The 26,287-nt window shown below is 43.7% G+C and overlaps 1 protein-coding gene across 5 annotated transcripts in view; it reads right to left on the minus strand.

The window, feature by feature from the left end:
* Positions 1-26,287, minus strand: part of CNTNAP4 (contactin associated protein family member 4) — a 277,455-nt gene that overhangs the window by 104,669 nt on the left and 146,499 nt on the right. For all 5 annotated transcript variants that reach the window (XM_083403660.1, XM_083403659.1, XM_083403662.1 and 2 more), the window contains one exon: positions 8,046-8,193. In XM_083403660.1, coding sequence (XP_083259786.1) covers positions 8,046-8,193 — 148 coding nt within the window. The remainder of the gene's footprint in view (positions 1-8,045; positions 8,194-26,287) is intronic.

Here is a 26,287-nt window from a genome sequence, read left to right on the forward strand (position 1 = left end):
GAAATTTCAGTGGTTGAGAGCGAGGAGGAGAGGAGAGAAGTAATTCAATTAAAAAACTCAAAGGCTTGCTCTCACCATGCCATCCTGCACTCATTTCGGAGGGAAGGATATAAATTTAATTAACAAATAAAGTCATTAACTGGGGGGGGGGGAGACCCCACTGTATTTTAAGAGCACTTGTGGCTCTGAAACACCAAGGCAAAGCAATTACCTGTTCCACATATATGAAATACTCTTATTGACAGAAGAGGTAGCAATGATTTCACCATTTAAAAAGGTACTTCATTTCTCATGACACATTATCTAGTCCCTTTCAAGGTCATATATATCCACTTGACTGGAAAGAACAGATTTTAGACCAGTAATATAAAACAGTATCTGTCACAATCTGTTACAGCTTGACTTAGAACTACAGAAAGGAACAGATAGCACTCAAGTAAAGCTCATAGTGTATTCATGCTGCATAAGTAAAGAAGACAAAGGAGGTAATAGTTCTTGAGAGATACACTTATGAAATAAATGAAGATGTAGCAGACGGCCAATAATATATGAAATCATTTTCCAATTCATTGAGTGTCCTCTTCTAAGTCAATGGAAATCTGCTATCTAACTTTGCTTAATTTGACAAAGAAAAGAAAAAAAAACACTCTATATTTTGGAAGCGAGCCTCTAAGAATTTCTCCTGTGCAGGCCCCACTGAAATGAACCTGTGATCTCCGAGGGATTGTGCCTAAGCTTCTTGAAAAGTTATCCATTTTGAGTGACTCATAATATTTTTAAAAAGCCATTAATATTCAGCAGAATCGCACCAATTATAAGCAGAAGGGCCTTGTTTTGAACTTAAGCTGTCAGTTGGTTTAATTCTCAGTTCTGTCACATAAGATGAGTAAGTTTTACTTTGGTAAGGACCGTTCAAGGGAGAACATTAGGACTCCACATCAATCATGTTTTTTTAATCAGTACATTTCCACTATGAAAATTAGACCACTAAAACTGGGGCATCGAGCGAGTAACAAATTACACGTTCAATAGATTTTAAATGTGTTGCTACCTATCCTTTGACAGAAGACAGCAGATAAATAAAAAGCAATCAATGAATTCATTAGTATTGATAATTATTCGTAATCTCTACACCAGCATTCCACAACTTTGGTTACCTTCAGAGGTTTGTGATCTGGTACCTGGAGGTTCCCAGGTAGGGCAATTCCCCCCTATCATATCATTATTAATAATTATTTTCTTTACCTCAGACTCACATAAAATATATACCTATATGATGAACAAAATCTCAATTGAAATTGAAATAATTTAACAATGAAATCAAAGCAAAATACCTAAAAGAAACAGAATGGGTTCATACTATTTCTTCTACTATCCACATTGCACAATCTGTCATCTGCTATGTTAATTTATTCAAATACACTTTTGAATATTATCCTTACTGGGTTTTCTCTTTTCTGATCAACAAATGATAAACAAATAAATATGCATTTATTTACGGAAATAAACTTTTTAGGCTCAATACATGGTATAAGAAAATACAAAGTTTTCCCCCTCTCTCCTAAGGATCATTTCAAGTTTTGTCTGAAAACCATGAGAAATATTTCAAAAAATAAAATAAGCAATGATTTCCAAAACTCTGATAATCAAGGATTAATGTTTGCCTCACATGCCCTCCTTCAATGCTAGTTTGCTAGATAACTCTTAACTACAAATAAAACAACCCTCAAAACCTAAATTGCCCAGAGCAGTCTCTGGAGATGTATGAAGGCATTGTACAAGTGTGCATGGAAAGATATTAAGTTCTGCCATTTGTGTACTGACCAAACCAGCCAACCAACCACTAACAGGGGGTGTGGGTGGGGCAAAGCATAGCGCTTTGCAGAATCCTTTGTCTTTGCCCTGCATTCCTCCTTTACTTCAAAAATCAGCACAAGAGTCTTTGGTAGGGTGGATGCAGGTTGATGCTTCTACAACTATTTCTTTATTATTTTATTTCAGCAATTTGTATGTTGCCTTTAGAAAACAGAACTAGCTACATGAACTGGACATAGAAACGTGCCCCAAACCATTTCCTATCAAATAATTAAGAAGAGAAATGACAGTAGAGCAGATAATTTTTGGTGACATTGATTTAAGCGTGGTGTAGAGCTTTGAATGTACAGTGGTACCTCAGGTTAAGAACTTAATTCGTTCCGGAGGTCCGTTTTTAACCTGAAACTGTTCTTAACCTGAAGCACCAGTTTAGCTAAGGGGGCCTCTCGCTGCCACCACGCCACCGCCGCGCGATTTCTGTTCTCACCCTGAAGCAAAGTTCTTAACTTGAGGTACTATTTCTGGGTTAGTGGAGTCTGTAACCTGAAACATATGTAACCCTGAGGTACCACTGTATTCTGTGCTCTGCAGCCTTCCCCAGTGTCCGCACTTCAATTAAAACCCAGGGGAAGACATGATAATGTAACACTACCCATGGGCCTCCCCCCCCCCCCAAAAAAAATCAGGAAATACAAGCAGCCAAGGAGGTTGGAGGCACTGGAGAAAAGTTTATGGGCAAGCAAGGCAGATCACCCTCAACCACCTTGTGATACCAAAAGCAAGCTCAAAACCCGGAAGCCTCTGGAAGTCTAAAGAAATTCTCATGTACAAACTGCTGCTTGAATGGCATTTGAAGGACGAGGAGGTTAAGTCGGTTATGATTCACTGGGCCAAAGATTTTGGGTACAATATACAGCTGAGTGATTGGGTAAAATTATGGAAAGAAGGTTTAAAATTTACTGCATGCAATACCCTAAAAGAAAATGCGATGAAAATGATGTATAGATGGTATATCACACCTGTCAAGTTAACGAAAATGTATAAAGTAGTAATAAATGTTGGAATTGTAAAGAAAAAGAGGGAACATTTTATCACTTGTGGTGGAAATGTAAAAAGGTGAAAAGCTTCTGGGAGATGATATATAATGAGATGAAAAAAATGTTGAAATATACATTTATAAAGAAACCTGAAGCTTTTTTACTGGGCATTGTTGGGAGTGATATAAATAGAAAGGAATGTAAGCTTTTTTTATATGCAGTAACAGCAGCAAGAATATTATTGGCCCAAAAATGGAAGCAAGAAGAATTACCGACGATTGAAGAATGGAGGATGAAGTTAATGGACTATGCAGAACTAGATAAACTAACAGGAAGGATTTGAAACTGGCGAGACCAGAAATTCACGGAACACTTTCTCCAATTCACGCAAAAATGATGCCAAACGCTTGCAAATGCTCCCCTGAAAGGTTTGGCGGTCGAAACAGAAGGCTTTTTATCACAGGACAAGAAATCAGCCCTCAACAACTTAACCGCCAGAAAATTTCAGCAAAAATCTGACTTTCTCCAATTCACTCAAAAATGATGCCAAACGCTTGCATATGCTCCCCTGAAAGGTTTGGCGGTCGAAACAGAAGGCTTTTTATCACATGACAAAAAATCAGCCCTCAACAACTTAACCGGCGGAAAAAGATTTTTTTGAAAAAATCCCTAAGCCCCGGGGTCACAATTTCAGCCAAAATCTGACTTTCTCCAATTCACTTAAAAATGATGCCAAACGCTTGCAAATGCTCCCCTGAAAGGTTTGGAGGTCGAAACAGAAGGCTTTTTATCACAGGAGAAGAAATCAGCCCTCAACAACTTAACCGCCGGAAAAAGATTTTTTTGAACAAATCCCTAAGCCCCGGGGTCACAATTTCAGCAAAAATCTGAATTATGCAATTCACGCAAAAATGATGCCAAACGCTTGCAAATGCTCCCCTGAAAGGTTAGGCGGTCGAAACAGAAGGCTTTTTATCACAGGACAAGAAATCAGCCCTCATTTTATCACTTGTGGTGGAAATGTAAAAAGGTGAAAAGCTTCTGGGAGATGATATATAATGAGATGAAAAAAATGTTGAAATATACATTTATAAAGAAACCTGAAGCTTTTTTACTGGGCATTGTTGGGAGTGATATAAATAGAAAGGAATGTAAGCTTTTTTTATATGCAATAACAGCAGCAAGAATATTATTGGCCCAAAAATGGAAGCAAAAAGAATTACCGACGATTGAAGAATGGAGGATGAAGTTAATGGACTATGCAGAACTAGATAAACTAACAGGAAGGATTTGAAACCGGCGGGACCAGAAATTCACGGAAGACTGGAGTAAATTTACGGACTATTTGAAAAGTCTTTGTGAAGAGCAGACGACGTTTGTAGGTTTGCAAGAAGTTTTGTGAGGAGCATTATTGGAAGTATTGCAAAAATGGAGAAGGGGAAGGATGATTTGTTAAGAGATGTAAAGGCAATATAAAGTTAAGAAAGTGGTTAAAACGGTGGATCATCAGAGGTGCTGATGGAAGTCTAAAAAGATTGTATAAGTGATAAGTTTTGTGGTACATTTTATAATTTATATGTTAAAAAATTAAAAAGTAAGTCTAAAGAAATTCTCAAATGCCCTGAGAAGGAGGCAGAAAACAAATGGAAGTCTCCTTCACAGGGGAAGAAAACGTTGGAGACATCAACAGATTTTGGCTTCCTTTTACACAAAGTTCATCTCGTGAAAGACGCTCCCTGCTAGAGGATTAGCGGACCACTCTGCTTCCTGAATGTGTACATTGGATCTGAACCTTACTTGGAACAGAAAGCCTCTCCTCCTCGCAGAGGGGAGGTGTTGTGAGCAGGAGCCATTGCCGCGTCAGCAGGGGGTCGTATTTGGCCCCCTGCGTCATTTTCCCATCAGGCCAGCCAATAGGGTTGGCTTGGGGGCAGGCTCTAGCTGGATTCAAGTGGCCGCAGAATCCCCGCACCTCATTCTGTTTTCTGGATTCGTCAGATCACCTGCCCACCCTCCCTTTAGGTCATATTTATGCTCTTGACTTTGCTATGGACTTTGGTTGGTTGCCCTGGTAGATCAGGGGGCCTGGTAGGAATTTTTATCCATTTGGCAAATTGGCACCAGCCTCTTGGTCTCTCGCCTGCCTCAAAGCAAATCGTCACAACTTTTCTGGTATTGGCGGTTAGGGATTGGAATATGTGTTGTGTGTTGGTGGGCGGGGTGTGGCCATCACCTACCCCTCCCCTTTTGGGTATTCCGTTAAAGGAATCCGGCGGTTGTGGATCCTGTCCGATGCCCTGCTGGTAGCTAGGGCCATGGCTTCGACCCCCGGTAACATCAGGGGAAGCTTCCAGTTGTATTTGCATCAACAAGCTCCTCCCACTGGTTGTTATCCTTCAAATGCCCCCCCTCCCACTGCACGGGGTGGGGTCATATATAGGTTGTTTGATCCAATGCCTAAGCCAATACCCCTCACATGCTATAACCAATAAAGTTGTGGCCTTCTTTAGCCCATTAACCTAAAATACATGTGTCCTTGTGTATTATTTACCCCTATGCAGGTTGCGGGTCCTCAATTCACAATTGCTCTTGGTCTGAATGGCTCAAGCCTGCCACAAACTCTGCTAAAAAGGAAGCAGGTTGCGAAAAAGAAAGCTGTTGCGAAAGTGCTTGCTCAGAACTTTTTAGCAGTGCCTGACATCAAGCTTTGCTTCGCGTTCCTCAACCTGCCTTTCTTGCTCTGCTTGCCCTGTGCCCTTGTCAACGCAGTCCTTGATCCCGCTGCCTGATCTGAATTCCCTACTGATACCGAGTCTCGTAGATTTCCTAAAAATAACATCCATGACTCTAATCAGGCAAATGTTTCTCATGCCCCAATGAGTTCCTGACAGCCTGAAAGTCTCCCCTAGTTTGAGAAAAGTGACATTTCACTTCATAGCACAGCTGTGGAAGACATCACAACTGCACGCCGTAACGGATTGCTTGAACCGCTTTGCCGGAGAAAGGGCAATAGGCTCCTGCTTGCGGGTTCTCCCCTCTCGCAAAAACGACAGCACCCCATATACAACTTTGCGAGCAGGTTTTTAACACATCCCCTTCTTTATTCCTCCTACACAGTTCCGGTTGCTGGAGTACCTATCAGCTGTTTTAATAACAATGATCATTACTAATTTTATTTTTTTTACCCCGCCCAGCTGACTGGGTTGTATTTGTAAAACTCCTTTCAGAACAGCTTTCTATTCCTTTTGCCTTGCCAAATCAAAATTCTGGTTTTGCATGAAATCAGGGTGGGGTTGGAGAGCAAAAGCAAAGGGAAAATAGCAGGGGGGTGGGTGGCTTCAGAACTGGGTGGAAGCTGAAAAGGGTACGTAGCAATTGCAATGTATGGATAATGCAGGAGATTACCAACAGGGGTGGTAATCTCCTGCATTATGGTTTGTGAGCAAGGCTGGGTGGGGTTGCAGAAAAGGAGGTGGGAGGAGGTAAAGGAATGGAATCATAGAATCATAAGAGTTGGGAGCAGTGGCGTAGCGTGGGTTGTCAGTACCCGGGGCAAGGCAAGTAATTTGCGCCCCCTAACCCGGGGCAAGGCAAGTCATTTGCACCCCGCCCGCTGCACTGTCCCTCCCCCAGATAGTCCCTCGCTCTCTCTCCGCACTGCACCGCACGCCTGGCACCCTCCCCTCCACAGTGGGCGGCGACCCGGTGGCTCGGATCGGATTCGCACAGCCAGCACTGCAGTGAGAGAGAGTGAGTGAGCCAGGTAGGGGCAGAGAGCTGCGAGTGCACCCCTTCAGATGTTGCGCCCGGTGCGGCTGGCCCCCCTGCACCCCCCACACTACGCCACTGGTTGGGAGGGACCCTGAGGGTCATCTATTCCAACCCCCTGTAATGTGGGAATCTCAACTAAAGCATCCATGACAGATGGCCATCCATCTGGAAGTGAAAGTAAGAGTGGGTGCAAAGCGGATACAGAACAAAAGAGAGAAGTGGCTTCAGAATGGGGTTGGGACCAGAGCGGTCTTTTCTATTGGGCTTAGTGGCGCATTGCACCAGGGCGCCGGTCCCTCAGGGGCGCCCCAGCGAATGGGGGAGCAGTGTGGCTTTGCCTGCGGCCTCCCCTTTCCCTGCACGCTTGCCAGCTGTGCCCTGTCAACCATATGGCTGGCGGGCGTGCAGCTTCCTTCCCAAGGCTCTGCGAGAGGAGAGCAATCCCCGCAGAGGCTTGGGAAAAGGTCAACAAACTCTGGGAAATGGGGGGATGTGTGTGTGCCAGAGGGATCTTTGTACCCCGGCGCCAGATATGCTTAAAACAGCCCTGGTCCGGATGGTGAAAATCAATTTTAGTAGTTGCATGAGGTGTGTCAGGATGCTATCAGCAGCCCCCGGCTAGTTACCCAGGAAAGTATAAAGAGAAGGAAAAGTTTATTACAGTTCTTTTTTTATTTCAATCTTTACAGAGAGAGGCTATACAACCCATCCTCTTGGATGATGGCGTTGTCCCGAGTGAATCTCCACCCTCCTTCTCTTCCACCTCCTCATTCATCACTTCTATGGGCCCTGCTACATGCCCTCTGTCTTTGAGCTCTTTGCTCTCCCACTTTTAAGGCTCGCCGGATTCTGGGAGATGGTGGGTTGCCCTGTGCCCTCTTTTTCCAGGACACATCCTCTTTTTCAGGGGTAAAATTTCTGCTGGGGTGGATTTTTTAAATTTGCCAAAATGTCTCTGGCTATACTTTCTGGATGTGACATAGGCATAACTGGTGGTTGAAGACTTGCTTTCCTCTTCTCTTCTTCTGCCCCCCACCCCCGGCAATGTATCACACTTTCTATAGCAGACGTATAGTAGGGATATTTAAAATCAGAGTTGTCACCGTGTCCTCTTTTTTGCTCTTCAAAATATGGCAACCCTACAGAGCTAATTTGGGAACTATGCATTTGTATTCTGTTTCACTTAAATTAAGATTATTGATATATACTTCAATTCATTATAGGGTGCAACTGACCTCAATGTGCAAATATCAAGATAATAATGGGAGGGGGGGGTTTATGCTGTTAGGATACAGAACTCTCACTCAAATATCTATATTTCCGTTAAAGGCCAATTAGCAGGTTTCCACACACACCCCTCATTTAGAATGCACCTGTATATTTCAATTATGTGATTCATCTCAAAGAAAAGGCATCACTTACTGTAAGCACAGCCATAGACCTCGATCCTCATTCCAATCCTGCCATTGCGGTTCCAATCCAAAGGGACAAACCGCAGAAATCTTGCTTTGATGGAATGTTGGAGATTATAAGTTACCACAGTGTCTGCATTGGTGTTTCCTGAAAAAGCCTGAAAAGGACAATTTAAAAGTCAGCATTTGCTGTATGGCTTTATTTCTTAAACCTTGACATAGAAACTTTTTTTCCTTGTATGCTCTGAGAACCTGTGCCAAAAGCTCAGTGAGGTGTAACTGTTCTCCTGTAAGATGTCTCATTGCGTAGATATAACCCCAGACTTAGATCTGGTTCAGATGATCGCATTAAACAGAGTTCATGTGATTGAGAACACTACAGTGAACATTCTTGGGTTTCTACCCTCTCTTGCTCCATCTTTCAATACATGGGCAATGGACGAGAGTGAAAGCTTCTACTTTCGCTGTTAAGGGCAAAACATAACTATCATACGATGTCGAAACTCAGGATACTGTGGGTTTCCTCTAACCAAAGTTAGATGACAAACCAGAATCAGAAACCGTAGCTGAATCCCACTGGGTTTAAACTATCTTTGATTAGAGCAAACCTCAGTTTCTCACTCAGATGTAACAGAATTGTGATTTGTTCTTAAAGTGAATTTTCATTCACACATGAATGAGAAGGAGTGGATGAAAGGAAAATGTGGTGCTGAGGTAATGCTATGGTTTACTTGATCACCTGAGATGAATAATAGAATATGTCCCCCCCCCCCCTGAAACATGAAAGAAACATTCTTATTCTGCTAATCGTTTCTTTTAAAAAATGCATTGATGTCAATGTGAGTAGGACCACATCCACTCTCATTTTGCAGTTTCTTTAATATGTGGTGGTGAAGATATGAAGCCATTTCATGTTTTATTTTTGGATTGTAATATAATTGCTTTTGTTTTAGTTGATTTTCTGTCTGGAAGTGTCAACTTTTCAGCCTAGTTCATTTAACCTAACACTTAAGTGAAAAACGAAAATTTATGCAAGAAAAGGGTGATGACAGTGATTTTCCAATAGGATGATGTGTTAGGACTAGAGAGAATGGCAGTTTCATAATACTTTAAACATTGCAAAAGAATGTTAAAGGGGGTGTATGCATGAGAATGTGGCTAGGGATCCACACAGCCCTCCTTCCAGGTCAACCACACAATCCAGATCTGCTTCAAAATCAATTTATGGGGCAGGGCTAATGTTTAACTGGGTTAGAAAAACCTAGTTTGAATCATCTTCTTACCAACTGCAGGGTGCAGCGTACTGCTTCGTTTACTGGACTGTTAAAATCTCCTTTGCACATTCTAAGGCAGAGGGCCTTTTTGGTAGTGGCACCCACCCTGTGGAATGCCCTCCCATCAGATGTCAAAGTAATAAACAACTACAGTCATACCTTGGGTTACAGATGCTTCAGGTTGCGGTTTGTTGGGTTATGGACCTGCCGAAACCCAGAAGTACCGGAATAGGTTACCTCCAGGTTTTGGGGGTCGTGCATGCGCAGAAGCGCAGAATCGCAACCCGCGCATGCACAGACGCACCACTGCGGGTTGCAAATGCTGCAGGTTGCGAACGTGCCTCCCACATGGATCACGTTCGCAACCCGAGCATCCACTGCATCGGATGTTTAGAAGACATCTGAAGGCAACTCTGTTTAGGGAAGTTTTTAATGACTGGTGTTTTCATGTACCGTATTTTTCGCGCTATAAGACACGCTTTTCCTCTCCTAAAAGGTAAGAGGAAATGTGTGTGCGTCTTATGGAGTGAATGCAGTGCTCCCGCTGTGCTCAAGAAGCTTTGCATTGCTTTCGCTGAAGCCAGAAGAGCAAGAGGGATCGGTGCGCATGCAAAGCCTCTTGAGCGCAGCGGGAGTGCTCCTGCCTCTTCGCTCAAGAGGCTTTGTGTTGCTCTCGCTGTTTCTTGTTTTCCTCCTCTGAAAACTAGGCGCGTCTTATGGTCGGGTGCGTCTTAGAGAGTGAAAAATATGTTATTTTTAATCTTTTGTTGGAAGCCGCCCAGAGCAGCTGGGGAAACCCAGCCAGATGGGCGGGGTACAAATTATTATTATTATTATTATTATTATTATTATTATTATTATTATTATTATATTATGGGGCCCAGCAATAAAGGAGGAAGTAAAACCTCCTCTCCTTTCATTGCTGGCTCTCATTTGTGCTGGGCTGCAGGTGAGGTGGCATGACAGAAGTTGAATCTTGGCCAGGGAGCAGGGAATCATAGCCTGCTGAGTCCAGACTGTGCTGTTTGTGGTCGTAACCCAGGTAGTTGTCACAGCAAGGTGGCCATGGGATCAGTCGCAAAGAGGCCTGGTGGGGAGCTAATTGTGGAGGAGGGTTTTGGGGATTCCATCCTGCTGGGCGTTTGGCTCAGTTCGGTTTGGGATTCAGCTGGGGCACAGTCCACAAGTGTCCCGGGGGAAAAATGGGACACCCCTTTTTCTCATGCAACAACATGGTGGCCACAGTGGTCACGTGACTCCCACGGGAGCGTGGGCAGGAAGATGCGTGTCTTGGTTTTGGGACTCAAAGACGTTGGAGGTATGCCAGTGCGCACAACATTTGTGCTACCTATAAATAGCCAAATGGATAAAATGAAACGCTCTTGAATTCTAGAGCCCAGCTGTGCCTTCCATTCATCATGTCAAAGCCTTGTTGTGAATGCCAGGCTTGGACAGTTTGAAGCTCTCAGGCAACATGCGGTGGGGGTCATAATCAAGCACACAGGGAAATAAAAACTCTACAGCAACTTTTTCTCTATCTATACACTGCTTATCTCTGCTTCTATTTCCTTTGGCAGCTAATTGATGCTAAGTGTTGAGAGGAGAAGGAGCAGCTACCAAGGAGAGATAAGATAAGCAGAGATAAACAATGGATGGCTTGAGATGGGTGAGCCAGAGCTTCTGCCTTCCTGTGTGCTTATCTGCAATCCTGTTTGTTTTCATTGTTTCTGGCGGTGAGTTCCAGCATTCTCAACGCTGATGTTTACTTTTGACATAATAAATGTAGAATAGTCAGGTTTGAACAGAGGTTGCTTAATTATCCTTGATGCCTTTTTGCCGTGAATTCCAGAGGTGACAATGAACGTGGCTTATTTAAAGCGCACATGCATTGTTCTTGTAAACAATATGGCTTTATACTTTTTATGTTCTAACACATATAAGTGTTTTCCCAATTGTTCAAATGAAAAGAGAAGCTCTTTGGCCCATCGCAGGTGGTTCCCCAACACAGGGCACCAAGCCAAGTGGGGACAAAATTGAGAAGATCCATAATTGAGAAGATCCATTTGGAGGAACAGAATTTGCTCTTGTTCAAGGTACAATATTACAAAAGATTAGTAAAAGCTGCCCATGATGAGAGTGGATGCCATGGAAATGCCTGCTTGCATGGGAGATTAATAATAATAATAATAATAATAATAATAATAATAATAATAATGCTCTTCCTTCCAGATAAATCTCAGGTAACCTTAATAAACTTCCTATTGCATCAAATTAAAAAGGAAATACTTCAGTCCGTTTTCTACTCATAACAACCAGTTCCATTGTCTAAAAATGAACTATCCAACATTGTTCTAAATATTTGTTCAATATATGTGAGAGGTATTTTACACATTTAGAATTCAATTGCTCATTGAATAAATGCTCAATTTAATCACAAGAGTATCTTTTCATATGAAAATCAATTTGTGATTCTATGATTTAAATTATCATCATCTCCAGTATGTTTCTATTGCCACAAAATCCACTTTCAGCCAGAGAGTGCAATTATTATTATCTAAATGAAACGAAGGATATGTTTGCTAATGCATATGGTACTGGCATTTCTCATTCCATCTTTATCATGCAGCAAAGTTGGGTTTATATAGCTAATCACATAAGTATCTATAATATCATAGCACTCTCCACCCCTCCCTTCAAGATACTAAAAATCACGGAACAGCTTGCGAACGTGGCAGTTAGTGCTAACCGATAATGCTAATAGGTGTTAGAACTAAATCTTTAAAGGCAGTCAATTGCAAGTCTTAGAGTCATGCTACTATTCTGAGTGAAGAACGCAGACACACAGGAAGCACTGAAGGTCAGAGGCTGGTCTTTTATTGGCTCTCAGGAAAGTCTCTGGCAAGAGATTATGATTTGAGGGGTGTGGGGAGACAGAGTATTTGTTATTGTCTCTGCTGCTGCTTGCATTTTTGTTGCTCACTACTATGAGAAACTATGGTCCATGGGGTCACAAAGAGTCAGACACGACTAAATGACTAAACAACAACTATGAGAAACGGGATGCGGGTGGCACTGTGGGTTAAACCACAGAGCCTAGGACTTGCCGATCAGAAAGTTGGCGGTTCGAATCCCCGCGATGGGGTGAGCTCCTGTTGCTTGGTCCCTGCTCCTGCCAACCTAGCAGTTTGAAAGCACGTCAAAGTACAAGTAGATAATTAGGTACCACTCCGGCGGGAAGGTAAACGACATTTCCATGTGCTGCTCTGGTTCGCCAGAAGCGGCTTAGTCATGCTGGCCACATGACCCGGAAGCTGTACGCCAGCTCCCTTGGCCAGTAAAGCAAGATGAGCACCGCAAACCCAGAGTCGGCCACGACTGGACCTAATGGTCAGGGGTCCCTTGACTTTTACTATGAGAAACAATTAACAGCAAAAACGTTCTGTTCATACCAAAGGGACAATTAGTATTTTGTCACTGATCTTAATTCAGGGATTTGGAGCAAAGGGAGTTCACCTATTATTCTATCCCCCCTCCCCATTTTTGCACCTTCCATAGTCCATTAGAATTACTCATGGTTTCACTGTTTTAAATTTTTATATTAAATATTGTTCAACTGACCATTCTCTTTACCATAGAACGGTCTTATTCTCTCACGACTGCGGAAAGTTTACAATCCTACCAAACCTCTCTTTTTAAAAGAAAGGCCTTGAACCTGCCATGTACTCCCACAGAGTTGAACGCCACTAAATTATACAGACAGAATATTTACTACACTTCAGAGTGTTAGAATACAATCTGTCGTGTAATGACACAAAGCAGGTACATAAAACATGTTGTCTTTGAAAAGCAGTTGGTGTTCCACATGCCCAGCATAAAAGCAGACGAACTGATAACTTAGTTATCATCACAGTTTTGAAATATGTCACTCTTTTGCGGCTTAAAAAGAACAGGCAGTGGTAACACTCAGAGTAGTACCAAATAACTACCCTGTCTGCAAATATGTCTTTAGTCAGGCTACTGCTTCTGGCTAATAATTTCATTCCCAAAACCAAATGCTGTAACTTATTAGTGCTGTTATAATAATTCTAAGGTCCCAAATATAAAATAAACATTCCTAAATGTAACAAGGCAAATACATATATAAGTATACAAACTACGTGTCTGAAATAGTACAGGAGAGCAATCCTGAAGTCGTTTTGATTCTCCCAAACCATTCTGACTCTCCCAAATTGACCTCAAATATTTCTCTGCAAGGAGGAAGCAAATGGTGAAAGCCTCTACATTGTCTTTTGCTTACCTGTCTTAAGGGCATATTTGTGTATGAATAGGGTGAGCCTGTGACCTGGATTCAGGAACTAAAGTATTTACCATCACAAAAGAGTGGCCAGGCTGTCCAGGTAAAGCAATCAGTGACCATTAACAGATATCCTGGCAAACAGGATTTCTGCTGTAGACCTCCTCCTGTGATGCATTTCTGCTATAGACGGTCTCCTTCTGTGATGTATGTATGATGTTTTGGGAGGTGGTCTTGAGCTACAGGGTGGACAATTTCAAAAGTCTATATAAGGGCTTGTGCACCATTGTTCTGGGTTCCTCCTCCCTCCTGCATGTGGTAAGTGAGGACCCTGTTGCAACAGTTAATAAAGATCAGGCATACTAGCTGCTTTGCTTTTCAATATCCTCTGGCTGGCCTCTGTTATTTTCTCCTACTGATAGGGAACCAACTTAAAGACTCTATACAGGCTCTTGGATACTCCATAAGGGGAAAGGAGCAGGTTTTTTCTTCTAACAGTGCAATAAATAAATCTCTAATTTGCATGGAACTCTTGTTAATTCCAATGAGACTTGGACAAGACTTGTACCCGATACATTTCCCCTTATTCACACTAAACAATATGGAAGTAATGATCTAAACTTATATACTTGGAAGTGATAATCTAATGACCTAAACTGTGCTGATCACACCACAGATTGACTAATTTAATTTTATGCTCCCTGCACAACAGCCTTGTGACAATCTTTATATTACATAACTCAGACCTGTGTTTGTCTGAAATCTTGTGTACAGGGACAGTTCTTAAAACTGTTCAGTTTCAATGGGTTTCAAACAGCCTGGAAGAGCAATCCAAGCTATAGGAGGCCAGTATAATTTATGTCAGGTAGATTATGCCACTGCAATTTCTCCCTATTCCAAACTCAAATTCAGAAGCTGGGCTACTGCAGGCTGAGCCAAACTGAGCCTGGGAAAATACGCATTAAAAATCGGCTAATGCGGGTGGCGCTGTGGGTAAAACCTCAGCGCCTAGGACTTGTCGATCGCATGGTCGGCGGTTCGAATCCCCGCGGCGGGGTGCGCTCCCGTCGTTCGGTCCCAGCGCCTGCCAACCTAGCAGTTCAAAAGCACCTCCGGGTGCAAGTAGATAAATAGGGACCGCTTACCAGCGGGAAGGTAAACGGCGTTCCGTGTGCTGCGCTGGCTCTCCAGATGCAGCTTGTCACACTGGCCACGTGACCCGGAAGTGTCTCCGGACAGCGCTGGCCCCCGGCCTATAGAGTGAGATGAGCGCACAACCCTAGAGTCTGTCAAGACTGGCCCGTACGGGCAGGGGTACCTTTACCTTTACCTTTTATCCTTTTTGCAAATGTAAATTCCATACGTGTCTAAGCTGAACTAAGTCTCTCCCTGTGCTGCCTGGCCCTGCCACCACACCCATAGAAAACTCCTGTTTTTCTGGACATAACCCAAGCTCTACTGAGCAGGGTTTGGCTAAGCCATGATGAAGGATTTACAGTGGTATATCTCCCAGTAGTGATGTATGGAAGTGAGAGCTGGACCATAAAGAAGGCTGATCGCCAAAGAATTGATGCTTTTGAATTATGGTGCTGGAGGAGACTCTTGAGAGTCCCATGGACTGCAAGAAGATCAAACGCATCCATTCTTAAGGAAATCAGCCCTGAGTGCTCACTGGAAGGACAGATCGTGAAGCTGAGGCTTCAATACTTTGGCCATCTCATGAGAAGAGAAGACTCACTGGAAAAGACCCTGATGTTGGGAAAGATGGAGGGCACAAGGAGAAGGGGACGACAGAGGATGAGATGGTTAGACAGTGTTCTCGAAGCTACAAACATGAACCTGACCAAACTGCGGGTGGCAGTGGAAGACAGGAGTGCCTGGCGTGCTCTGGTCCATGGGGTCACGAAGAGTCGGACACGACTGAACGACTAAACAACAACAACATCTCCGAAAGAGCCAGGTTGAAGGACTTCAGCTGGCAAAGCCACAGCTGATCCCAAACTCAGCCAGAGATCTGCCTATTCCAAACTCTACTCATCCTGATGGATTTTGGGTTTGCTCTGCTCCCTATTCAGAATTTGGTTGATCTGATTGACATCCTATGCCTTTTTAAAATGTGGCCCTTTTTTGGGGGGGGGGGGTGTTATCGGGTTGTTTTTATTTTGATTATATATATTGTGATTTTTATGTTGATCTTGTTCTGTGAACCACCCTGAGACTTCCGGGTATAGGGCAGGATATATAGTCAAATAATAATAATAATAATAATAATAATAATAATAATAATAATAATAATAATAATAATAGAACCGAAGGTTTAGCACCTCTGGAAATAAGCAAACCCAGCAGGTTGATCATAATACTTCTCAAGTACAGCACCCCCAATTTTTTTTTTTAGAAATGGCTTTTATGTATCACAAAGCAAAAAAGGTAAAACTGAAAAAGGTGGTGAGATCTAATGACTTCTGTACAATGTGGTATATCCTTTTAAGCGGTAATTCATGCATTTCTGAATCATTTCTGAAAGCATTACATTCAATAATCTCTCCTTTTCTTTGCAATTACTATTGAATTCTGTGACACTTAAACAACTTCAATGAAACACATTTTTTTATGAAAAGCAAGTGCTTTTTTCAATAAACAGAATTGTCAGAAAAGTTCACCTAAAGCGATATTACACTATGATAATGGGTGTTTCTGTTCAAATAAAAAGACCAAAGCATTTTGAGGTAAACAAAAAACCATTTGGATAAGAGTAGCAGTATTTCTTAGTGGGGCTCAGAAAATCATTTTTTGTTATTTTTACAGCACACAATCACCATGGTAGGCTTCAGAAGGAATGAAGAGATTTTCCTGAATTGACTTTTGCATTGTCAGCCAACATAATTCATTACTTAGACATGGTCAATAGGCTAAAGTCAGGCATGCTTGTATTTAAGAAGCTGTTAATTTTGAAAGCATATTGTTGCCAATCCATTTGGATGTGCAATTACAGACAGCAGAATGACTACAGATTTAGACGGATAGCTTGCATGCCATATTTTCTACTTGAAGTTTCCTCACCTATGACCTCATGACAGAACTGCCTCATCAGTATCAATCTTGCTTCACTCCATCATTTTTCTGATGACTGATGCATCACCTCCCAGAGATGCTTGAGGAATTCAGCAGTTTTGAATCACTTGACCCATATGTTCAGATCAGAGCATAGCCATGAATCAGATTTCACACTTTTGCAGTGCAGATCTCAACACTTTTAAGTACAGAAATGTGCATTTATAATACTTATTTTGAGAGATTATTCACATTTAAATATCCTCTGTATATATTTATAAACTGAACTTTCATATAAAAAATAGCAAGGTGGTATGCAATGTAAAAGGGACGCGGGTGACGCTGTGGGTATAAGCCTCAGCGCCTAGGGCTTGCTGATCGAAAGGTCGGCGGTTCGAATCCCCGCGGCGGGGTGCGCTCCTGTTGCTCGGTCCCAGCGCCTGCCAACCTAGCAGTTTGAAAGCACTCTCGGGTGCAAGTAGATAAATAGGGACCGCTTACTAGCGGGAAGGTAAACGGCGTTTCCGTGTGCGGCTCTGGCTCGCCAGAGCAGCGATGTCACGCTGGCCACGTGACCCGGAAGTGTCTCTGGACAGCGCTGGCCCTCGGCCTCTTTGAGTGAGATGGGCGCACAACCCTAGAGTCTGTCAAGACTGGCCCGTACGGGCAGGGGTACCTTTACCTTTTATGCAATGTAAAAACAAATACAGTGGTACCTCTGGTTGCAGAAGGGATCTGTTCTGGAGCTCCAGTCAGATCTCCAGTTTCACATAACCAGAGGGACCGCTTCTGCGCATGCACGCATGGCAGCAGACAGCTTCTGTGCATGTGAACGGCGCACTAGAGCGCTTCTGCACATGTGGCAAAACACTTCTGTGTTTGCTGCTTTCACAACCCAAAATTTACGTTACCTGAGGGTTAGGTAAGCTGAGGTGCTACTGTACTACAATAGCAAAAACATCTCTAATGTATCAGTACTAACATCAGTGGCTTACAATGTATCAAATAATATCAAAATTATGTGAGGGTGTGAGAGTCAGGAGCTCAGTTCACACATTCTTTTCCAGATATTTTTGGACAGGGCTGAACCTTGGAAGACAATCAATTCCTTTGTAAAAAGAATAATTGCCTAGATGTCTAGCTTTTAACGGGACACGGGTGGCACTGTGGGTTAAACCACAGAGCCTAGGACTTGCCGACAAGAAGGTTGGCGGTTCGAATCCCTGCAGTGGGGCGAGCTCCCGTTACTCGGTCCTTTCTCCTGCCAACCTAGCAGTTCGAAAGCACATCAGAGTGCAAGTAGATAAATAGGTACCGCTCCGGCGGGAAGGTAAACGGCATTTCCGTCCGCTGCTCTGGTTCACCAGAAGTGGCTTAGTCATGCTGGCCACATGACCCGGAAGCTGTACGCTGGCTCCCTCGGCCAGTAAAGCAAGATGAGCGCTGCAACCCCAGAGTCAGTCACGACTGGACCTAATGGTCAGGGGTCCCTTTACCTTTACCTTAGCTTTTAACAAACTCAGCACTTGTTTGTGTGCCAACAGACAACCCTGAACCATCACAGTCCATTCCCAGATGCTTCAGAGGGAGGAAAACCCCAACCGATTTTTTCTTGAGCCAAGAGGCAGCAGACTCCAAGTAAAAGTGTGGTCGTTTTTGAGCTATCAAGCTCGCTCTATGGAATCTCTCGTTCGCACCGACATCAGAGGCACAGTTGGTGTTGACACGAGAGAGAGCTTTTTCCACAGCTGCTCCCATATTGGGGAATTCCCTCCCAAGAGAGGTTAGATTGGCTTCCTCTTTCTTATCTTTCCACCAGCAGGCTAAGACTTTCCTATTCAGGCAGACCTTTGAAAACTAAGGTGTAGATGGGTTGTCTGGGGTGTTAGGTGAGGGATAGTAGGTAAAAAAAGGTAAAGGACCCCTGGACAGTTAAGTCTAGTCAAAGGTGACTCTGGGGTTGCAGCACTCATCTTGCTTTCAGTCCAAGGGAACCGGCGTTTGTCCACAGACAGCTTTCCGCTTCATGTGGACAGAATGACTGAACCACTTCTGGAGCAACCGTCATGGTAACCAGAGTGCACAGAAACACTGTTTACCTTCCCGCCACAGTGGTACCTATTATTCTACTTGCACTGGCATGCTTTTGAACTACTAGGTTGGCAGGAGCTGGGAACTCACCATGTTGAGGGGATTTGAACCGCCGACCTCCTGATTGGCAAGCCCAAGAGGCTAAGTGGTGACACATTGTGCTCCTTCTAGGGTAGCATGCCCATGTTTGGTCCCCACCCTGCACTCAGCTCTCACTTGTGGCTCCTAGAAGCAGTCACCATGTGACAGCAGCCACACCCCAGGAATGGCTTCGACTGGCTGGCTAAACTAGGTGGGGGTGGCTGGTGGGTCTCAAACCCTTAATGAATTAGGGACTTCCCCTGATTGCAAAGCCTCAGGTGGATGAGACCAATAGTAGGCCCAATGATCAAGAGGCCCAATGATCAAGAGGTTTCTGCTTGTGCTGTAGAGGGAAGTGAGGGGCAGATGGAGCTAATCATCTTGGGAAGGTAGTCCATCTAGGTGAAGGAAAACTTTGATCCTAAATCTCTGCTGCCTTGTGGGATATCTTTGGGAGAAGATAAGGCTAAGGACCCTACACAAATCCTGAATGAAGTCCTTAAGATGGTTGGGTGGTGCCTTGTACACCTCCTTCCAGCAACTCCTGCAGCCAAGCTGGTGCCAAATTCATTGCTCTGCTTTCCTTTGGACCACATAAGTGAGACCAAGGGAGGGGGGTTCTTGTCATATGGGCAACCCTGGGATTTAATATTGCCCAGGGTTATGTCCTCAGGCAGTCACTTTGGTGCGGCTAATGCATCACTTTGACTTCATCCCTGGAGGTGTACTCCATTGTCTCTTGAGACACATGGAACCCAAACAAGAAAAACAAGATGATGTTGACCAATGGGCCAGTGGGTCAGAGCACACTGTATTTTAATGCTGGCTCTAAGTGTACTTTGATGTGCTTTAACTATTGATTTTAACTAGACTTTTTATTGCTTTGCATTTTATAATGATATTTTTTTAATGTAAGCTGCTTTGAATCCCAACTTGGGAGAAAGGCAGGATATAAATGAATAAGTAATCTATTGCTCTGCAAGTGTGATATAAATGAATGGTTGAGCCTATCATACCAATTAGGAATCCCCATCTTGATGCTTTTATTGCATCTTCTTCACTAAGCACTAGATATCCCAGCCCTTCTTCTGTTATTGGTAATGCTGCTCATTAACATGGCTTACTCTTCCTAGAACATGGGTGGCACTGTGGTCTAAACCAGGGGTCAGCAACCTTTTTCAGCCATGGGCTGGTCCACCGTCCCTCAGACCTTGTGGTGGGCCAGACTATGTTTTGAAAAAAATAATGAATGAATTCCTATGCCCCACTAATAACCCAGAGATGCGTTTTAAATAAAAGGACACATTCTACTCATGTAAAAACATGCTGATTCCCAGACTGTCCGCAGGTTGGATTGAGAAGGCGGTTGGGCTGCATCTGGCCCATGGGCCTTAGGTTTCCTACCCCTGGTCTGAACCATTGAGCCTCTTGGGCTTGCTGATCAGAAGGTCAGCAGTTCGAATCCCTGTGACGGAGTGAGCTCCCTTTGCCCTATCCCAGCTCCTGCCAAGCTAGCAGTTTGAAAGCACGCCAGTGCAAGCAGATAAATAGGAACTGCTGCAGTGGGAAGGTAAACAGTGTTTCGTTGCGCTCTAGCACTCGTCACAGTGTCCCATTGCACCAGAAGCGGTTTAGTCATGCTGGCCACATGTGGGCAAACGCCGGCTCCCTCAGCCTGAAAATGAGATGAGTGGTACAACCCCATAGACGCCTTTGACTTGACTTAACCTTCCAGGGTTCCTTTATCTTTTACCTTACTCTTTCTAGAACTTGTCTTATCATGATCTTAGAACAGCGGTGAGCTACAAAGTAAAATGATTTGTAACCACTAGAGGTCCTTCTGGTACATCAAGACAGGCTTGCTTTACATGAATCAATATTCCTATTCATAAAGTAATATTTTCCCTTTGTTTGCACCGTTTTGCATTGTCAATGTCATAATGGCAGCAAACAAAACAAAGACCTTAGGTGGCCAGACTCCAAAGATGCATTAATGTGGGAGAGAACAATGCCTGCAGCTGAAATATTTCTTTTTGCTTTCCTTGAAGAAGTTCCCACTGCCGAACACACAAGGGCTTTTACTTTCTGAGGCAGACATGAAGCAAATATAGCAAGGAAAGCTCCAGTCACATACATGGTTCTCTCATTATGTGCATGACCAGCCAGCATGACTAGCTGACCAGCCATCATAAAGTTTGCATGCACAAGCGGACACAAAATCCATTTATTTATTTCATAAAATGTTTAAACTATTGGTAGGGGGACGGGACTTCAAACCTCAAATGGAAGGAAAGGAATGCAAGCTATGGGCCACTCAAAGAAATAAGGAGGTGAATTTTATCATTCCCCTTGTCATGACTGGTTTGGCTCAACATCCCTGTGTATGAAGTGAAAATATGTAGTTGTTTCATACTTGGACTAATTGGTCCATCTAGCTTAGCGTCTCTACTCTGAATTGTGTGGCTTTCCTGTAGGCAGCCTAACTTTGTCCCCATCCCATTTTTGCACAATCCTACGTCTGCTCCATCACATTTTGTGCCGATTTTACTTTTAAAAAATTTAAATTTTAAAGATTTTGTATGCACTTCTAAGATAAAACACATTTCCCCATGCTTTCCTATGCAGTCATCGCTTTAGAAACGTATTCTGTATGCATTTTTAGATAAAATACGTACGCTGGTGTACACTGTTTGCACATCAAAGCTGCATTGCAAAACCCAAATGAATACATACTCTGAATGGCAGTTGTGTTCCAATCTGCAAGCAAATCTGGGAGAGTTGGACTGCATCAATGTGCTGCGAACAGCAGAACAAACAAATTCAAATTTAATCCCTATTGCGTGTCGAGGTCCCCAGGTCCACACCAAATAACTCACGCATCACACAGAAATTTTTGTTTAAGGTTTTTGGCATAATTTTGGCCACAACTTTATTAAAATACAAATTTGTGAGTGGTTGCGTAGGCATTGGTTGCGACTATCTGCCCCCACCATGGGGGACAGACTGACATTCCGCACGATGCGAAAGTCAGAATGGGGGAATACACTTGGGGGTTACGTGGAGCAGGGAACCTGCCCTCACCCCAAATGCAACCAGGAGCTCATTGCTATGGCCCGAGCCCCCTTGACAGAGTGTACAAGCAATAGTTAGCTCCCAATTCCTTTAACGGAATCCCTTGCAGCAGCAGCATTAGAGGGGCAGGCACAGCCAATCCATGCCCCTCAACCAACCAAACCATAAACCAATGCCTAACCGCAAACCTTACAAGTTGTGACGATTTGCTACGCAGTAGGCAAAAACCAAATGGCCCCAGCCAATCAGCCAGATGGACAAAATTCCTACCAGGCCCAAGCTCCAAAGCAGACGACCCCATGACAGGCATAGCAAGGTCAAAGCGAACAACCCTAATTCTAGGGAGGGAGGGATGGGCAATCCGATGCACGGGTGAAAAGAGGAAGCCTTAGCCTCGTGCAAGGAGTTTTAGTATTTCTGGCTGTCAATCAATAAATGGCAACATTAACTTCTTCCCAACAACAAGGGAAGCCCCAATCGCATCAGTGGCCAACGATCAATTAGCCACCCCTCCAACTTTGGAGTGTCCTGGAGGCCCCCACCGCAACACGTGTTCTCCATGAAGGAGAAAACGCTTTCTCAGACAGGGTTTTTTCTTGGACAGGAATATTTACCAACCCTGCAAGGATACTCGGTATTTTGAAACCTGGGACCTTACCCAACACAACACTTTCTCCCAAACACAGAGATATTCTGTTTCTACTCTATAGAATGTCAAATTCAGTTACCTTGTCATTCAGTTTCAGATAGTGTACTGCTACTATGGCTTGCCTTTATCAGTTTGTTTTGCCCTTTTTAATGGCCGTGGTGAATTTTTCATACTTCAAATAATAACATGTTTTTATGTATCTGAGGTGCTTTCTGTTTCCTACCAGTGGTGTACTGAATGCGGTGCAGATGAAAAGAAATAATGCATTCATTTAAGAAAGCAATGAGCGATACATACTGTTTTATGATGTAAGGCTAACAAAGTGCCTGTAACCGGACCAGATAATGATTGGGATGCTTATTTCTTGATAGGAATATAAAAGAATAGGTGGAAATTACTGGAGAACACTGTATCGCACACAGTTCCTCACTTTATTCCGAAAATGGAATTAAATGACCAGAAAGAAAGAACCTCATTAAATATGCAACACCAAAATTGTGATGGAAATGGTTTGTAACTCTAACGTCCAGAGGGTCACAGGCAATAAAATAGTGCAATAAAAAAGGTTTCATATTCAATTTATAGCTGTAGCCTAGCATTTATAATGCAAAAGCTTGAGCTTCCAAGCAAACAGCGGTGTGTGAATCTTTTTGTAATTAATTCATTATGCTGAACTTGCAATGTTGGACAACTCAGAATATTAATAGTAATCATAACAATATTTTGCATTTGCAGAATAGGCCAAGAAAGTGCAGGGAATTAATTGCCTGTTGGAAGAAACACACACACACACACACACACACACACACACACACACACTTCCTTGTTTGGGGGGATTATTCCTTGTTTGGGGAGCAAGCCTTTAAATGAACTATTGTCTTGCTGACTCTGCAAGTGTTAGGATGCAATCTTATACACCTTTGCTTGCAGGTAAGCTCTATTGAACAAAGTATTGTCATCATCATCAAGCTATATTCTGGGCAGATCTGGAGTGATGTAGCACCACTGGGGTAGGCCAATACTTCAACATGAGCTCCTTGAGTATACAAGTAACCTTGCTTGAATTATTGTTACCAGGATTGGAATGGGCACACAGAGACAAATTTAGGGGATTGTGACTGGTTCAGTCGCACTGGGCACAGAGCTTCAGGGGAGACCCAAGGGGCAACACAACTATGAGGTAGAATGGAAGCTGAGAGGCAGAAGGGGCTGAATTTTGGTGTCACCCAGGGCACAGCTGAAATTTCAGACCCCAAAGTCCACCACTGGAGCACAGCCTGCAGTTAGCAAGATTCCCACTTTGATTCTTTCCTATCCAAACACTGCAGCAGCAACTGTCTCCATTTCTCGTTCATCTATCATTCTAAGATCTCCCACAAGAATATCTATCTATGAAAGGGGAGAATAGCGGCAGATGCAATGCCTTTAGAATTGAAAAAAGGCAAGGACCAAGGATTGCAGCAAACTGTATATGTTCCAGAACTTGTGCAGTTAATCCAGAAAGCAGAGAGAATCCAAATGAGGTTGGGACAATACAAAAAAAGAAGCTAGCAATGGTCTTTATGGTGCAAAATGAAAGCTGCGTCACACAAATTTCTCTATTTTCTGTAGCTTTCAGCATATCCTTTGTCTCTGGTAACATTTACTTGCCACAAAACTTGTAGCATAAAATGCTATAGCACTGGTGCATTATTTTAAACAAAAACAAAAATGGAGATGTGATAACTCCTAGAGAACTGGGTATCCTCAGCTAAATAATGACCCCCACAAATGGTTCTTAAAATGAAGGACTGGTAGTTATAGTTGTCATTTGCTACAAACTGTTGGTTGAAAGGGAGAAAGCAATTTGTTTACATCAAGGATGAATGAATTCTCAAGCCATGACGATATGCTGGCTTTGCAATTTTAAGTTAAAATCCACAACTCCATCCTGACAGCTTCTCCGCTGATGGCTCTCTGGCCCCACTTACTCTTAGAATGCAACGGATGCTACATGTTGCTGAGCAATGGGCACAGAGAGAAGCATCTGGGGCTTGCTGTATCAGAAGATTACAGGGGAGGAACCCTGATCCAGAAGGCTAGAGAGCGAAGGAGGGGTTGCACACTAGTCCGAGCAACTTCTTCTTTAGGGGAGTTTGCCTTTATGAGCCTCGTTGTATTCCCCCCCCCTTTCCTTAATAAAGAAACTAACTGCACATTAAAGCAGAGACATCACCTTGCCTCCAAAGGTCTGTATAGTTAAAGCTATGGTTTTCCCAGTAGTGATCTATGGAAGTGAGTGCTGGACCATAAAGAAGGCTGATCGCCAAAGAATTGATGCTTTTGAATTATGGTGCTGGAGGAAATTCTTGAGAGGCCCATGGACTGCAAGAAGATCAAACCTATCCATTCTTAAGGAAATCAGCCCTGAGTGCTCACTGGAAGGACAAATGCCAAAGCTGAGGTTCCAATGCTTTGGCCACCTCATGAGAAGAGAAGACTCCCGGGAAAAGATCCTGATGTTGGGAAAGATTGAGGGCACAAGGAGAAGGGGACGACAGAGGATGAGATGGTTGGACAGTGTTCTGGAAGCTACCAGCATGAGTTTGACCAAACTGCGGAAGACAGTGGAAGACAGGAGTGCCTCACGTGCTCTGGTCCATGGGGTCACAAAGAATCGGACATGACTAAACGACTAAACAACAACAACTGCCTCACATCTTCCTATGTGACCGGTGAATGAGCTGCTCTTCCCGTCAGCCCCTTGACACCCGGTTGAGGTGCTGTAACCCCCAGACGTATCTGGATCATGCAAAAGAGAGTGGGATGAGCATGTGAGCTCCTTCTTCAGTTCCTATTCTTGTTGCCTTCCATGACTTGGGGGCAACCATCTGTGCTGGACACGCTGCTCTACTCACAGAAGACCGGTGCTTTTAAAGTGTGTGTGGAGCCTACATAGATCATGAATGGAAAAGGCTGTGTCTTCAGAGGTTATCCTCCTGTAATGGTTCTAGGGGTTGCTCGTGCGTAAGTTGCCGTTACTCCTAGCTAGGTTGCCTGGTTGAACCCTTTCTGTCTGGACAGCCTCAAGTTCCGTGGCTGCCTCAGTCGCTGGCAGAATCCGTCAGCGGGTGTTTCTTAAACCTTTTCCAGCATAGAAGCTGTTTGACGCCCAGTCTCCTCCCCCTTTGCCTGCGCGGAAGTTTTCTGCGCAAAGTGGGTGTGGGCAACGGAGTACTCGTGCCCTCTCCGCTGGTCTCCTGCGAAGAGTCCTGGAGCCACCTCTCCGATTCCCCCATCTGCCCCCCTTCTCCACTGGTGTTACGCTGATTTCCTTCCCCAGCGGATGGGCTGCCTCTCTCCCTACTGGGACCCTCTCCACCATCGTCCTGGAGCCTCCTCTCCGCCTCCCACTCCGATGGCAGTTCCCTGACACCTCCCAACTTGTGGAGGATGACAAGAATGGCAGCAGAATGAGGACTGTGCTTCTTCTCCCCACTGTCTCTCATCTCATGAGGGAATAAAAAAAACTGGAAAAGACTTGAGCTTCTCAGTCATGTTCTCTGCAGCAGTGACATATACATGTTTCAAATGCATTTGGGACTGAATTGCAAAACACTGTGCCCTCTTGTGCAATACCCCCCAAAAAAGGAAGCGCAATAAGCCAGTTCCTCACACATCTCTTCCCTGTTTCTCTGCAAGTGCAAATGAGCGCTCAGCCTAGTCAGTACATTAAGAAATTAGGTAAAATGTAAAAT

The sequence above is a fragment of the Podarcis tiliguerta genome, assembly GCF_965153285.1.
Source record: "Podarcis tiliguerta genome assembly, chromosome: 11".
NCBI lineage: Eukaryota > Metazoa > Chordata > Lepidosauria > Squamata > Lacertidae > Podarcis > Podarcis tiliguerta.